General features: G+C 43.6%; 1 protein-coding gene across 1 annotated transcript in view; it reads left to right on the top strand.

Annotated features, from left to right (window-relative positions):
- Positions 1-16,002, top strand: part of etfa (electron transfer flavoprotein subunit alpha) — a 77,456-nt gene that overhangs the window by 19,125 nt on the left and 42,329 nt on the right. Inside the window, exons 4-5 of the mRNA XM_060853720.1 lie at positions 6,038-6,120; positions 9,898-9,997. Coding sequence (XP_060709703.1) covers positions 6,038-6,120; positions 9,898-9,997 — 183 coding nt within the window. The remainder of the gene's footprint in view (positions 1-6,037; positions 6,121-9,897; positions 9,998-16,002) is intronic.

Raw genomic sequence — 16,002 nt, 5'->3', positions numbered from 1 at the left:
CCAGGAAGATCGCCGATGGATTCGCGACCCCCGCGGCTATCGGGAATGACAATGGTTTTTTCGTCGCCACAACCGTTGCCGCCCCTTCGGTTGCCGTCGCCGCAGCCACTTCCGCCCCCAGTGACATCACTAACCTGCATGACCATAACGCCTCAGGTGTCTCCGCCCCCACGCCGACTTTCGTCACCACACGTAACCCCACCCCCACGCCGACTTTCGTCACCACGCGTAACCCCGCCCCACGCCGACTTTCGTCACCACGCGTAACCCCGCCCCCATGCCGACTTCCGTCACCACGTTTGACCCCGCCCCCACACCGAGCTTCGTTATCACGTCTAACCCCGTCCCTACGTCGATCTCCGCCCCCGCCCCTGCCCTTAACCCCGCCCCCTCTCCCAGCTTAAAGTCCCACACCAGGTCCTAGCTCCCAGCCCTGCCGGATCTTCACCATCCCTCCAGACCTCCCCCTCTCTGAGGATGAAAGATCAGTCCTCAGCAGAGGCCTCACCTTCATTCCCCTATGCCCTCGGATTAATGAGTTCAACACGCGGCGAGATATTGAACAATTCTTCCGCCGCCTTTGCCTCCGTGCCTACTTTTACAACCAAGACTCCTGCCCACCCTCTGACGACCCCTTCTCCCGCCTCCAACACGCCCCATCCACCTGGACACCCCGTGCTGGCCTCTTACCGCCCTCGATCTATTTATAGCCAACTGCCGCCGCGACATTAACCGACTCAATCTGTCCACCCCTCTTACCCACTCCAACCTCTCACCCTCAGAACGTGCAGCCCTCCACTCCCTCCGCTCCAACCCCAACCTCACCATCAAACCGGCAGACAAGGGAGGCGCGGTAGTAGTTTGGCGCACCGACCTTTATACCGCTGAGGCCAAACGCCAGCTCGCGGACGCCTCCTCCTATTGCGCCCTTGACCATGACCCCACCTCCCACCACCAAACCATCATCTCCGAGACCATCCATAACCTCATCACCTCAGGGGATCTCCCATCCACCGCCTCCAACCTCATAGTCCCACAACCCCGCACCGCCCGTTTCTACCTCCTGCCCAAAATCCACAAACCTGACTGCCCCGGCTGACCCATTGTCTCAGCCTGCTCCTGCCCTACATAACTCATCTTCGCATACCTCGACACGGTTCTGTCCCTCTTAGTCCAAGAACTCCCCACCTACGTTCGGGACACCACCCACGCCCTCCACCTCCTCCATGATTTTCGCTTCCCCGGTCCCCAAAGCCTTATCTTCACGATGGACATCCAGTCCCTGTACACCTCCATCCCCCATCACGAAGGACTCAAAGCCCTCTGCTTCTTCCTTTCTCGCCGCACCAACCAGTACCCTTCCACCGACACCCTCCTTCGACTGACTGAACTGATCCTCACCCTGAACAACTTCTCTTTCCAATCCTCCCACTTCCTCCAAACTAAAGGAGTTGCCATGGGCACCTGCATGGGCCCCAGCTATGCGTGCCTCTTCGTCGGATATGTGGAACAGTCCATCTTCCGCAACTACACTGGCACCACCCCCCACCTTTTCCTCTGCTACATTGATGACTGTATTGGCGCTGCCTCGTGCTCCCACAGTTCATCAACTTTACTAACACCTTCCATCCCGACCTCAAATTCACCTGGACTGTCTCAGACTCCTCCCTCCCCTTCCTAGACCTTTCCATTTCTATCTCGGGGAACTGAGTCAGCACAGACATCTACTATAAACCGACCGACTCCCACAGCTACCTATACTACACCTCCTCCCACCCTGCTCCCTGTAAAAACGCCATCCCATATTCCCAATTCCTTCGTCTCCGCCGCATCTGCTCCCAGGAGGACCAGTTCCAATACCGAACAACCCAGATGGCCTCCTTCTTCAAAGACCGGAGATTCCCCCCAGACGTGATCGACGATGCCCTCCACCGCATCTCCTCCACTTCCCGCTCCTCTGCCCTTGAGCCCCGCCCCTCCAACCGCCACCAGGACAGAAACCCACTGGTTCTCACCTACCACCCCACCAACCTCCGTATACAGCGTATCATCTACCATCATTTCCGCCACCTCCAAACGGACCCCTCCACCATGGATATATTTCCCTCCCCTCCCCTATCAGCATTCTGCAAAGACCACTCCCTTCGTGACTTCCTCGTCAGGTCCAAACCCCCCCACCAACCCAACCTCCAGCACCTTCCCCTGCAACCGCAGGAAATGCAAAACTTGCGCTCACACCTCCTCCCTCACCTCTCTCCAAGGCACCAAGGGATCCTTCCATATCCGCCACAAATTCACCTGCACCTCCACACACATCATCTGTTGCATCCGCTGCACCCGATGTGGCCTCCTCTATATTGGGGAGACGGGCCGCCTACTTGCGGAACGCTTCAGAGAACACCACTGGGACGCTCGGACCAACCAATCCAACCACCCCGTGGCTCAACACTTTAACTATCCCTCCCACTCCACCAAGGACATGCAGGTCCTTGGACTCCTCCATCGCCAGAACATAACAACATGACGGTTGGAGGAAGAGCGCCTCATCGTCTGCCTGGGAACCCTCCAACCACAAGGGATGAACTCAGATTTCTCCAGTTTCCTCATTTCCCCTCCCCCCACCTTGTCTCAGTCGATTCCCTCGAACTCAGCACCGCCCTCCTAACCTGCAATTTTCTTCCTGACCTCTCCGCCCCCACCCCACTCCAGCCTATCACCCTCACTTCCTTCCACCTATCACATCTCCATCGCTCCTCCCTACCTTTTATCTTAGCCTGCTGGACACATTTTCCTCATTCCTGATGAAGGACTTTTGCCCGAAACGTTGAATTTCCTGTTCCTTGGATGCTGCCTGACCTGCTGCGCTTTAACCAGCAACACATTTTCAGCTCTGATCTCCAGCATCTGCAGTCCTCACTTTTTACCAGTGGTTTGGGTTCGGATAGCTTCAGTGTGGGTAGGGGCTGTCGTCAGGGATGTCCTGTCTCACCGTTATTATTCACGCTAATAATCAAACCACTGGCGGAAGCTATACGAACCGAATTGTGCATAGTGGCTCTGAGGGTTGGTTCAGGTAAACATAAAATCACTCTCTATGCAGATGATGTCCTCCTTTTCTCAAGTAATCCTTTGATATCTGTGCCCTGCTTAATTCAAGTAATCAATCTATTTAGTATGTTCTCAGGCTATAAAATCAATTTTGTGAAATCGGAGGCCATGCCGTTGAGTGGTCTCGCTAGTGTATCCACTTTATTGGACGGATCTTGCTTTCCCTTTTGGTGGTCATCGGAGGGGTTTCTATACTTAGGTATTTTTATCCCTCCAGTATTTGGTCAGCTGTATAAAGCCAATTTTGTGCACCTACTAGAGAAAATAAGGCAGGATCTTCAACGCTGGGGAGATCTCTCAGTATTCTGATTAGGCAGAGTAGCTCTAGTTAAAATGAATATTCTGCCTCTTCTCCTGTATCCTATGAGAGTGCTCGCTTTGATGTTGCTGAGATTGGCATTATGTAAACTACACGGCTGACTTGGTTCCTTTATTTGGAATCATAGATGGCACCTTATCAAATTAAAAAAGCTGCAGCTTCCACAAGCTTCTACAAGGATTGGATTTTCCAGACTCTAGGAGGTATCAGTTGAGTTCTTTATTATGCTATGTAGCTGATTGGGTCTTTTGTGACCCACAGTCAATTTGGTTCGACATTGAGACCTCCCAAGCAAGGTGTCCCCATATCAATCTTTAATTTTTAGATAAGATGAGAGCTATTATGGACTATTGCAAAAACCTTATTGTATTAAATACAATTAAAGCCTGGAGGATAATGCCGCAAGATGAGGTAACCTACAAAAAAACCTCTCCTTATACTCCTATAGTGGGACCATCGGCTTTCAGCCAGGGCTGACAGACATTTAAAACCTGGAGGTCCAGAGGTATCTCTTGCTTAGGGCACCTGTTTGATGGGGAGGTTATGATGTCTTTTGAGCAGTTGCACCAAAAGTTTGGACTGCCTAATGGAGACCCTTTTTTCGGTATTTCCAAATACGAGATTATATACGCATGAAGAAGACCACATTATTAGACTGTCCCTACAAATCGGATAGGGAGAGAAGAGTGCTATGGCCAATGGGTCCACTTTTGGTCAGTACTCTTTATCACTCATTATATAACGAGGTATCGAAAAACATGGAGCAACTGTTTAAAACATGGAACCAGGAATTGGGGTTAGAAATCCCTCTTGAAATGTGGGAGGATATCTGGGAAAACGCCAGAAAGATCTCTATTTGTAATAGAACACGAGCTATTCAATTAAAGGTACTCCATAGGGCCCATATAGCACCTGAAAAACTTGTAAAATTTAGGGTAGGAACATCCCCAATGTGTCCTAAATGCAAAATAGAAGTGGGCACTCTCAAGCACTGTTTATGGACATGTCACAAGATCCGTAGATACTGGGATAGAGGAGCGAATGCTCTGACAGAAATCTTGGGAACGCAGATTAGATTGGATCCAGTATCTCTTCTCCTAGGCTTTTCAAATCTTCCCTCCCTGGATGTGCACAGGAGGAAACTATTTTCCATTCTCTCTGTTTGTGCAAGAAAAAATATCTTAGTGAATTGGGTAGCTGAGGATCCTTCAAGACTTTCGAATAGGCACAGGTTAATAATCATGGAACATATCCTCCCTGACCTCCTCACAAATATGGTGCACCAAAAAACTGAATTATTCTATAAAATATGGCAGCCCTTTTTGAAATATATCGACACAGATATTTCGGCCATATTGTCAAGGGCTTTTGTCTGGCTGTGGTAGTGGTTCTGGCTGGTCCGGGGGCCTCCGAGGGGAGGAATCCCGTATAAAGACGGGTTTTATTATGACTTGATGTTAATTCATTTTGAGTGTGTATTTAATTATTCTGTTATTTTTCGCTAGTAATGTATGATATCCTATTTTATGATTTGGTTGTTTGTAGGATAGATTAGTAGTTGGGTTTTTTTCCCCTTTTTTTGTGTTTTGGTTATTATTTATTTCTGTTGTGGTTCTGTTTGCCGAGCCGGGAATTTGTGTTGCAGACGTTTCGTCCCCCGTCTAGGTGCCATCCTCAGTGCTCCGGAGGAAAGATCACAGAAGCGCTTCACAGGAGGCTCCTAAGCACTGAGCGCTGTCACCTAGACAGGGGATGAAACGTCTACAATACAAATTCCTGGCTCGGCGAACAGAACCACAACAACGAGCACCCGAGCTACAAATCTTCTCACAATTATTTATTTCTTTTTAATATATATTTGTAATTCTATATTAGTGTTTATACTTGTTTGTAATACTTTGTAATTTTGTAAACAAAAGTTCAAAAATTTCCTTTTTTTTCAATAAAAATACCTATTAAAAAATATGTTCAGAGATGTTATTTCACCACTCTGGAGCTGATGGGACTTGAACCTAGGTCTCCCAGCTTAGAGGTAGGGACATTAGGGACATTACCATTATGCTACAAGAACCTTTCAGTCTTCCTAGTGCTGATGGTCAAGCCAAACTCTTTGCAGCTGTGAGTGAATATGTTCATTTCCTGCTGCTGGTGTGAAACATTGGTTGCTGTATCTTTAGCATAAAGCAAATCTGAATGGATTTGCTGCACCTTTGCCTTGGCTCTCAGGCAGGCAACCAAGACTAAACAGTTTGCCATCACTTCTAGTATGTATATAGAAAAGCTATAGATGACCTGAAGACATAACATACAATGAATAACCTGGTGTTAACATGTACTGCACATTTAAGTATTTAGATGGTAACAAATCTGTCTGCCACAAGCAAGAAATGTGAATGTTGTACAACAATAGTTGAGGAAAGGGTGGAAGCCAAATGAATAGAAGATGACTATGTTACTGAAGATGTATATAGGCATCTGTTAGGGTCCATTTTTGTCAAAGTGTACATTTCTTGCTTTACTTGATATGAATTCCAAATACTTATTTTTTTCATACTTTTTGCTATATGCTTATTTGTGTTTTTAATATTCTGCTTTCTGTGTCATTGACAGAGGAGCTGACACCGCTGGTGCTTGCTGCACATAAGGAATTTAAATTCACACATATATGTGCAGGGGCTTCTGCCTTTGGAAAGGTGAGGAAAGTACTATTGGCAAGACATTACAAAGGGCTTATCAAGATAGGCTGTTTGGTCCAGAAGTCAAGATTAGAGTGGTGCTGGAAATCCTCTGCAGTTCAGGCAGCATCTGAGGAGCAGGAAAATTGACGTTTTTGGCAGGAGCCCTTCATCAGGAGTCAACAGATTCCTGATGAAGGGCTCCTGCTTGAAACGTCGATTTTCCTGCTCCTCGGATGCTGCCTGACCTGCTGTGTATTTCCAGCACCACTCTAATCTTGATTCTAATCTCTAGCATCTGTAGTCCTTTTGCCCATCTGGTCCAGAAGGCCAATGCTGGAGTTTATTCTCACACACTACCTACCACCCTTCTTTACCTAATCCTGTCAGCCTAGCCTGTGATCTTCTTTGTTTCATGTACCTGCTTTGATTTTTCCTTAAATTTGTCTATTCTATTTATTACCCAACTACTCCCATGTGGTAGCAAGTTCCACATTCTGATCACATGCTGAGTGAGACATCAGGCAGTTCTTCGAAAAGCATTGCATGTTACTTGGAATTTCAATTGAAGCTGACTTGTCAGCAAAACACAATAAATGTGCAAGGAGCTTTGTGGTGCATGGGTAGGTGATAGTCTACCCTCTGGCCTGAGACTCTGTGTTCAAATATCATCATGACAGTGGAGGGTTTGTCATAGTGTGACCCAACAGGTCGATTATCAATCTGTAAAACCTTATCATACACCAAAGGCTGGTGGTAAGAGCGGTTTCCTGTTGGCCAGAACTCTGGCAGCTGTGGTGCAAAACATTCTCCCATGTTCAAAGACTCCATGTGAATAAGCACCATAGGCATGGTGGCTCAGTGGTCAGCACGGCTGCCTCATTGTGCCAGGGAACCCGGTTCAATTCCAGCCTCGGGAATTGACTGTGCAAACTTTACATATTTTCCCTGTATCTGCATGGGATTCCTCCAGGTGCTTTGATCTCCTACTACAGTTCAAAGGTGTGCAGATTAGGTGGATTGGCCAGGCTAAAATTGCCCATAGTGTCCAGGGATGCGCAGACTAGATGGATTAGCCATGGGAAATGCAAGCTTACTAAGATAGGGTGAGGTGCACTTTGGAGGGGTGGTGTGGAACTGTTGGGCCAAATGGCCTGCTTGCACACTGTAGGGGTTCCATGATTCTATGATCTTCGTTTCAAGGGATCATCCCACACTGGTGCACATACAAGATGTACTTTCAACAAAATTTTGCTTTGGGAATAAATTAGTTTACTCTTCATCATATTAGGAGAAATACTCTTTCTGAAATATAAATAAAAAAAACTCTACTTATCAGCAGATTTGCTCTTTGTAATGTTGAATGCTGATTTGTCGGCCTTAAAATATATATTGTTTAGTTGTTTTGAAACTCTAGAAGGCTTATGAAATTTGACTACTTCTCATGACCTTTCATGTAAAGTGCCATCATATACTCCTGAGCAGACTCCCCCCACTGTGTAAATTGGATAATTGCTTCAGAGTTCCATGCATTTTTGAACAATGAGTTTAAGCTAGTTATTTTTACAGGGTGACAGATTATTCCACATGTTGAATGTTGAAAGTGATGGGTTATTTACTGATGAATTCTGATATATTCAACCAATAATCTGTTCCTATTTTCATATTTAAAGTATCCAATGACACATTTTTCCTCTTCCTTTCATCCTAAACCATGATTGCTGAAAACAAATGCAGCACTCCAACTAAACTAGCAGAGTCCTGCAATCAACAAACTTAGCTGAGATTGCAGATCAGATGTGATAACCTGCATAACTCAACAATTTGCTATCTTTAACTAGTTCAGTCTAGGAACAAGAAAAGGCCAATGACTGTCTTAAAGATTCCACAATAAAATAAGATTGGAATTATGCATCATTAGAGATGACAAGATCCTGGCACTTACTGCTTAAATTTGATTATTTAATAAGATTGAAATAATATGTTTGTGCTTATTGTCATGCGTGCACCTATATATTTACATGTGATTTTAACATTTAACTAAGATCAGTTTGAGTAACTGAAAATATTTTCCACAGAATAAATGCAAGCTAATCTATTTCCTGAAAATATTTTCTTATTTGACTTGCTTCTCAATTTATATCTTGAAGGTTATATGCCAAAAATTTGAACCTCCCAAATCAGGTATTCACTGCTGTGTTAAGTAGGTTTAAAGCCCATAAAATTGGATTATACAGCGCCAGGTAACCAGCTTGCCTGTGTTCTGGAAGAAAACAGGTCCATTCGTAGCATTCAAAATTGAATTGGATAAACACTTGAAAGGGAAATAGAGCTGTGGGGAAAAATAGCTGCAGGGGAGTGGCATTGATTTGAATAAAAGTGTTAGTATCCCTGTGAAGGACTAGATTGCCTTCTTGTACTATTGGCTTTTGATTTTAACATAGAATCAAATGTTATAAATGTATGGTACAGATGGAGGCCATTCAATCTATGTGTATATCAGTGTCGGTTGAAAAGGAGTATTCAGCCTAACCTACCTTCCTGGACCATCATCTCATAGGTGCTGCACTTCCAATGAATATCAAAATACATCTTAAAAAATGTAATGAGGATTCTGCCTCTATATCACCATTTCAGGAGGAGTGTTCCAAATTATTTGCACCTTCTGGGTGAAGACCTTTCTAAATTCCTCTCTAATCTTTTTGTCAATTACTTTAACTTCTGATCTGACCGATATTTACAGAAAAGGAAAGCTCACATTTGCTCATACACAGAATAGTTTAATGATGCACATGGTTCACCAAGTTCTCTAACTCTTTAACTGAGCCACTTGAATTGCTATAACACTTCCTACAACATTTTCCTGCAATATTTCATCTTGTCTTGGAGCTGTCAATTTACTGGCTTAATGGCATTCCAATTGAATTACAATGCATTACACAGTGCATTATGTTTCATAAGTTGTATTTTATTGAATTAGTTCTGCTCTTTTCCCTAGATGCATTTCATCATTTTCTGTGTTTCCTGGCAATATCCTAATTAACTGCCCCTTTCCCACTTGAAAATTACTTTGTGCCCAGGTTTGCCATGTAACATTTATAATGTAACATAGAAAGTGGCGATAAACTGAGATTGCATTTTTATTTAAAAACAAAGCATTTGTGGGCATCAAGAACAAAATGAAGTGCAAGCTATGAAGAATTAGTAAGTGTAAACAAAAATGCACCAACATTTGTGTTGAGACCCAGTATAAGAGCAGCACTGTATTACTTCAAAGAACACTCATTTCATGTAAAAGCAATCAGTTAATAGCTTCATTTTTAAAGTTTATTAACCAGTTATAATCAACCCAAAACCATTAAGCAGAGAAGAGAAGGTCTTGAGTGTTGTTATATGGGCCATGACAGGCAGGAGGCTGGAAGCACACAGCAAGCCAGGCAGCATCAGAAGGTGCAGAAGTCGACATTTTGGGTGTAACCCTTCTTTAGGAATTATATATGGGTCATGACAGCAGCTATTTTGCACGCAGTAAGATCTCATTAACAGAAATCAAATCACCAACTAATTTTTACTGGTACTCGTTGAAGGCAGCATGCTGCCCATAGATGTAAAGTGGAATTGGATGATAGTTCCCTGCCCCAACAGTTGTTGTGCTAAGATTTTCCATATAGTGTTTCCTTGTAAGAAATGCATCAAAATATGTTCAGTTTAATATCTTAAAAGGAAAATATCACATGTTTGATGAGCATACTTTATTCTGGAATGTTTATTTACAACCTTTCCTTTTCTTTTTAGAACGTTATACCTCGAATAGCTGCTAAACTTGATGTCGCTGCCATCTCTGATATCACTGAAATTAAAACCCCAGATACATTTGTCAGAACTATCTATGCAGGTTGGTACAAGATGAACTCTTTTGCTGAAGTGAGACTTTCAGGTTATAAGTGATTTATAGTTACTCATTGTGTCTTTTTACTGAATGTAAAATCTAACGTATTTTTGACGTGCTCTTGTGCAATATAGAAAGGAACCTGGCATGTTACCAAAGAAGTATGGGCAGCACAGTGGCTCAGTAGTTAACACTGCTGCGACCTGGGTTCAATTCCCGCCTCGGGCGACAGTGTGTGGAGCTTGCACATTCTCCCCGTGTCTGTGTTTCCTCCGGGTATTCCTGTTTCCTCCCACAATCTAAAGATGTGCAGGTCAGGTGAATTAGCCATGCTAAATTGCCCATAGTGTTAGGTGCATTGGTCAGGGGTAAATATAGGGTTGGTGAAATGGGTCTGGGTGGGTTACTCTTTGGAGGGTTGGTGTTGGCTTGTTGGGCCGCAGGCCTGTTTCCATACTGGAGGGAATCTAAAAAACGCATCCACTTGAGGTTATTGCCTCATTCCTTCCATCTGCAACTTCCATCTTTATCTTTAGATTATAGCAATGCCCTGGTATGAGAACATGGAAGCAGTTGCACTACCAAAACTAGGCTGATATAGTTCATACTTCATTTGCATTAGTTATCATTGTCAACCTGAATGCAATGACACCTCCTGATCCAGAATACATGGAGAGAAACATTTAGACATTGGATCAGATACTTGGATCTTAGGAGGTGGAACTGAAGGTGAGTTGGAACAGATGGGTTTTCTAGAGTTTGAATGGAGGAGAAAGAAGCAAGATAGAATAGTTTTGAAATAAGTATTGAAATGCTCTGTAAAAGCTGAAGTAGTTCCACTGATAGCAAGTTTTGAGAAGATTTGTAGCTCAGGTTGAGGTTCTGATGTAGGTTTGCTCGCCGAGCTTGAAGGTTCATTTTCAGACGTTTCGTCACCATACTTGGTAACATCTTCAGTGAGCCTCTGGACGAAGCACTGTTGGTGTTTCCTGCTTTCTATTTATATTTTTGGGTTTCCTTAGGTTGGTGACGTCATTTCATGTGGTGACGTCATTTCATGTGGTGACGTCATTTCATGTGGTGACGTCATTTCATGTGGTGACGTCATTTCAGGTTCTTTTTCTCAGGGGGTGGTAAATGGGGTCCAAGTCAATGTGTTTGTTGATACAGTTCCGCTTGGAATGCCATGCTTCTAGGAATTCTCATGCATGTCTCTGTTTGGCTTGTCCTAGGATGGATGTGTTGTCCCACTCGAAGTAGTGTCCTTCCTTATCTGTATGTAAGGATACTAGTGAGAGAGGGTCATGTCATTTTGTGGCTAGTTGATATTCCTGTGGCCAATTTTCTGCCTGTTTGTCCAAGGTAGTGTTTTGTTACAGTTCTTGCACAGTATTTTGTAAATGACATTAGTTTTGCTTGTTGTCTGTATAGGGCCTTTCAAGTTCATTAGATGCTGTTTTAGTGTGTTGATGGGTGTATGGACTACTATGATGCCAAGGGGTCTAAGTAGTCTGGCAGTCATTTCTGATATAGGGGAGAGTGGCTTTGGTTTCTGGATGTGTTTTGTCTGCTTGTTGCTGGGTTTGTTGCTGAGAAATCGGGGGACTGTGATCATTGGGTACCTATTCTTTTTGAATGCACTGTATAGGTGATTTTCCTCTGCTCTGCGTAGTTCCTCTGTGCTGCACTGTGTGGTGGCTTGTTGAAATATTGTTCTAATGCAGCTTCGTTTGTGGATGTTGGGATGATTGCTTCTGTAGTTCAATATTTGGTCCGTACGTGATGTTTTCCTGTAGATGCTGGTTTGAAGTTCCCCATTGGTTGTTCGCTCTACTGAGACATCTAGGAATGACAGTTTGTTGTTGTTTTCCTCTTCTTTAGTGAATTTTATGCCAGTATGAGTATTATTGATGGTTTTGAAGGTTTCCTCTAATTTGTTTCATTTAGTGATGACAAAGATGTCATCCACCGAGCGGATCCAGAGTTTGGGTTGGATGCCTCGCAGAGCTGTTTGTTCGAGTCTCTGCATTACTGTCTCTGCTAAGAATCCTGATTTTGGAGATCCCATGGGTGTTCCGTTGGTTTGTCTGTAGGTTTTTTTGTTGAAGGTGAAGTGTGTGGTAAGGCATAGGTCCACTAACTTGACAAGTTGGTGGTGTTTAGTGTATGTGTCTTTGGTTCTTCTAATAGTGTAGTCAGTGTTTCCTTGGCTAGGTTGATGTTGATTGATGTGAACAGGGCTGTTACATCAAAGGAAACCATTATTTCATCCTCTTCTATTTTGGTGCCTTTGATGGTCTTCAGGAATTCTTGGGTGGAGTTCACCACAGGAAATGACATCACCAACCCAAGGGAACCCAAACATATAAATAGAAAGCAGAAACACCAGCAGTGTTTTATCCAGATGCTCACTGAAGATGTTACCTGGTATGGTGACAAACATCTGAAAATGAACCTTCCAGCGCAGCAAGCAAACTTACATCCACAAGTTCCATTAATAGTTTAGGTTAGAAGCTTTGTTGCATGCAGTTCAGGTTTAGAAAAAAGACAGATGGGATATAAATTTAAAAGAAGTGATGGATGAGTCAGGGAAGGATTTGTAAAAGATAGAGCCAGTTGTGGAATACAAAGTTAGGGATCTTGGTGTGCAATTGAATGTGAGTGACCGAGTGAGTTAAGTTTGTGAAATGTAAATTAAATGTTAGTCATGTTGAACCTTAAGATGTTTTTGAGTCTTTTCGGAAGGGATAGAGAAAGAGGAATTGTTGAGGGTGATGTCATGATGGGGAAAATAAATATTTTCAATAATAACTTCATTTGGGGAGACAGTTAACAGAGTCATAGAAATGTACAGCACGGAAACAGACCCTTCAGTCCAACTCATTCATGCTGACCAGATATCCCAACCCAATCTAGTCCCACCTGCCATCACCCGGCCCATATCCCTCCAAACCTTGCCTATTCAAATACCCATCCAGATGCATTTTAAATTATGCAATTGTATTAGCCTCGACCACTTCCTCTGGCAGTGCATTCCATACACATACCACCCTCTGTGTGAAAACGTTGCCTTTTAGGTCTCTATTATATCTTTCCCCTCTCTCACTAAACCTGTACCTTCTAGTTCTGGACTCTCCCACCCCAGGGAAAAGACTTTGTCTATTTATCCTATCCATGCCCATGATTTTATAAACCTCCATAAGGTCACCCCTCAGCCGTCGACGCTCCAGGGAAAACAGCCCTAGCCTATTCAACCTCTCCCTATAGCTCAAATCCTCCAACCGTGGCAACATCCTTGTAAATCTTTTCTGAATCCTTTCAAGTTTCACAACATCTTTCCCATAGGAAGGAGACCAGAATTGCGTGCAATATTCCAACAGTGGCCTAGCCAATGTACAGCCGCAACATGACCTCCCAACTCCTGTACCCAATAGTCTGACCAATAAAGAAAAGCAAACCAAACACCTTCTTTACTATTCGATCTACTTGCAACTCCACTTTCATGGAGCTATGAACCTGCACTCCAAGGTTTTTTTGTTCAGCAACACTCCCTAGGACCTTACCATTAAGTGTATACGTCCTGCTAAGATTTGCTTTCCCAAAATGCAGCACCTCTCATTTATCTGAATTAAATTCCATTTGCTACTTCTCAGCCCATTGGCCCATCTGAACAAGATCCCATTGTAATCACTGTCCACTACATTTCCAATTTTGGTGTCATCAGCAAACTTACTAACTATACCTCTGATGCTCACATTCAAATTACTTATATAAATGATGAAATGTAATGGACCCAGCACCAATCCTTGTGGCACTCCACTGGTCACAGGCCTCCAGTCTGAAAAACAACCCTTCACCACCACCCTCTGTCTTCTACCTTTGTGCCAGTTCTGTATCCAAATGGCGAGTTCTCCCTGTATTCCATGAGATCTAACCTTGCTAATCAGTCTCCCATGGGGAACCTTGTTGAACGCTTACTGAAGTCCATATAGATCACATCTACCGCTCTGCCTCATCAATCCTCTTTGTTACTTCTTCAAAAACTCAATCAAGTTTGTGTGACATGATTTCCCATGCATAAAGCCATGTTGACTATCCCTAATCAGTCCTTGCCTTTCCAAATACATGTACATCCTGTCCCTCAGGATTGCCTCCAACAACTTATCCACCACTGACGTCAGGCTCACTGGTCTATAGTTCTCTGGCTTGTCCTTACCATCTTTCTTAAACAGTGGCACCACGTTAGCCAACCTCCAGTCTTCCAGCACCTCACCTCTGACTATCGATGATAGAAATTTCCTAGAAAGAGGCCCAGCAATCACTTCCCTAGCTTCCCATAGAGTTCTAGAGTACAGCTGATCAGGTCCTGGGAATCTGTTATGCGTTTCAAGACATCCAGTACTACTTTCTCTGTAATCTGGACATTTTGCAAGATGTCACCATCTATTTCCCTACATTCTATATCATCCATGTCCTTTTCCACAGTAAATACTGATGCAAAATACTCATTTTGTGTCTGCTCCATCTCTTGCTGTTCCACACAAAGGCCGCCTTGCTGATCTCTTCCTAGTTACCCTTTTGTCCATAATGTATTTGTAAAAACCCTTTTGATTCTCCTTAACTGTATTTGCGAAAGCTATCTCATGTCCCTTTTTTGCCCTCCTGATATCCTTAAGTATACTCCTACTGCCTTTATATTCTTCTAAGGATTCACTCAATCTATCCTATCTATATCTGACATACGCTTCCTTCGTTTTTTTAACCAAAACCTCAATTTCTTTAGTCATCCAGCATTTCCTATACCTACTAGCCTTTCCTTCACCTTAACAGGAACATACCTACTCTGAATTCTCGTTATCTCATTTCTGAAGGCTTCCCATTTTCCAGCCATCCCTTTACCTGTGAACATCTGCCCCCAGTCAGCTTTTGAGAGTTCTTGCCTAATACCGTCAAAATTGGCCTTCCTCCAATTTAGAGCTTCAACTTTTAGATCTGGTCTATCCTTTTCCATCACTATTTAAAAACTAATAGAATTATGGTCACTGGCCCCAAAGTGCTCCTCCTCAGTCACCTGCCCTGCCTTATTTCCCAAGAGTAGGTCAAGTTTTGCACCTTCTCTAGTAGCTACATTCACATACTGAATCATAAAATTTTCTTGTACACACTTAACAAAATCCTCTCCATCTAAACCCTTAACACTATGGCAGTCCAGTCTAAATTTGGAAAGTTAAAATCTCCTACCATAACCACCCTATTATTCTTACAGATAACTGAGATCTCCTTGCAAATTTTCTTCTCAGTTTCCCTCAGACTATTAGAGGGTCTATAATACAATCCCAATAAGATGATCATCTCTTTCTTATTTCTCACTTCCACCCAAATAACTTCCCAGAATGTATTTCCAGGAATATCTTCCCTCAGTACAGCTGTAATGCTATCCCTGATCAAAAATGCCACTCCCCCTCCTCTCTCGCCTCCGTTTCTGTCATTTCTGTAGCATTTGTATCCTGGAACATTAAGCTGCCAGTCCTGTCCATCCCTGAGCCATGTTTCTGTAATTCCTATGATATCCCAGTCCCATGTTCCTAACTGTGCCCTGAGTTCATCTGTCTTCCCTGTTAGGCCTCTTGCATTGAAATAAATGCAGTTTAATTTATCAGTCCTACCTTGTTCTCTGCTTTGTTCCTGCCTGTCCTGACTGTTTGAGTCGTCTTTGTTCTCAACTGTACCAGTCTCAGACTGAAAGTTTTCCTCATTATATCCCTGGGTCCAACCCCCATCCCCCCACCACCACCACCACATCTTCCCCATCTTACTAGTTTAAATCCTCCTGAGCAGCTTTAACAAATCTCCCTGCCAGTGTATTAGTCTCCTTCCAATTTAAGTGCAATCAGTCCTCCTTGTACAGGTCACTTTTACCCCAAAACAGCTTCCAATGATCCAAAAATGTGAATTCTTCTTCCGTACACCAACTTCTCAGCCATGCATTCATCTGCTGTATCCTCCTATTC

This window comes from Hemiscyllium ocellatum, chromosome 42, assembly GCF_020745735.1.
Source record: "Hemiscyllium ocellatum isolate sHemOce1 chromosome 42, sHemOce1.pat.X.cur, whole genome shotgun sequence".
NCBI lineage: Eukaryota > Metazoa > Chordata > Chondrichthyes > Orectolobiformes > Hemiscylliidae > Hemiscyllium > Hemiscyllium ocellatum.
This window is presented reverse-complemented; position numbering and strand designations above follow the sequence as displayed.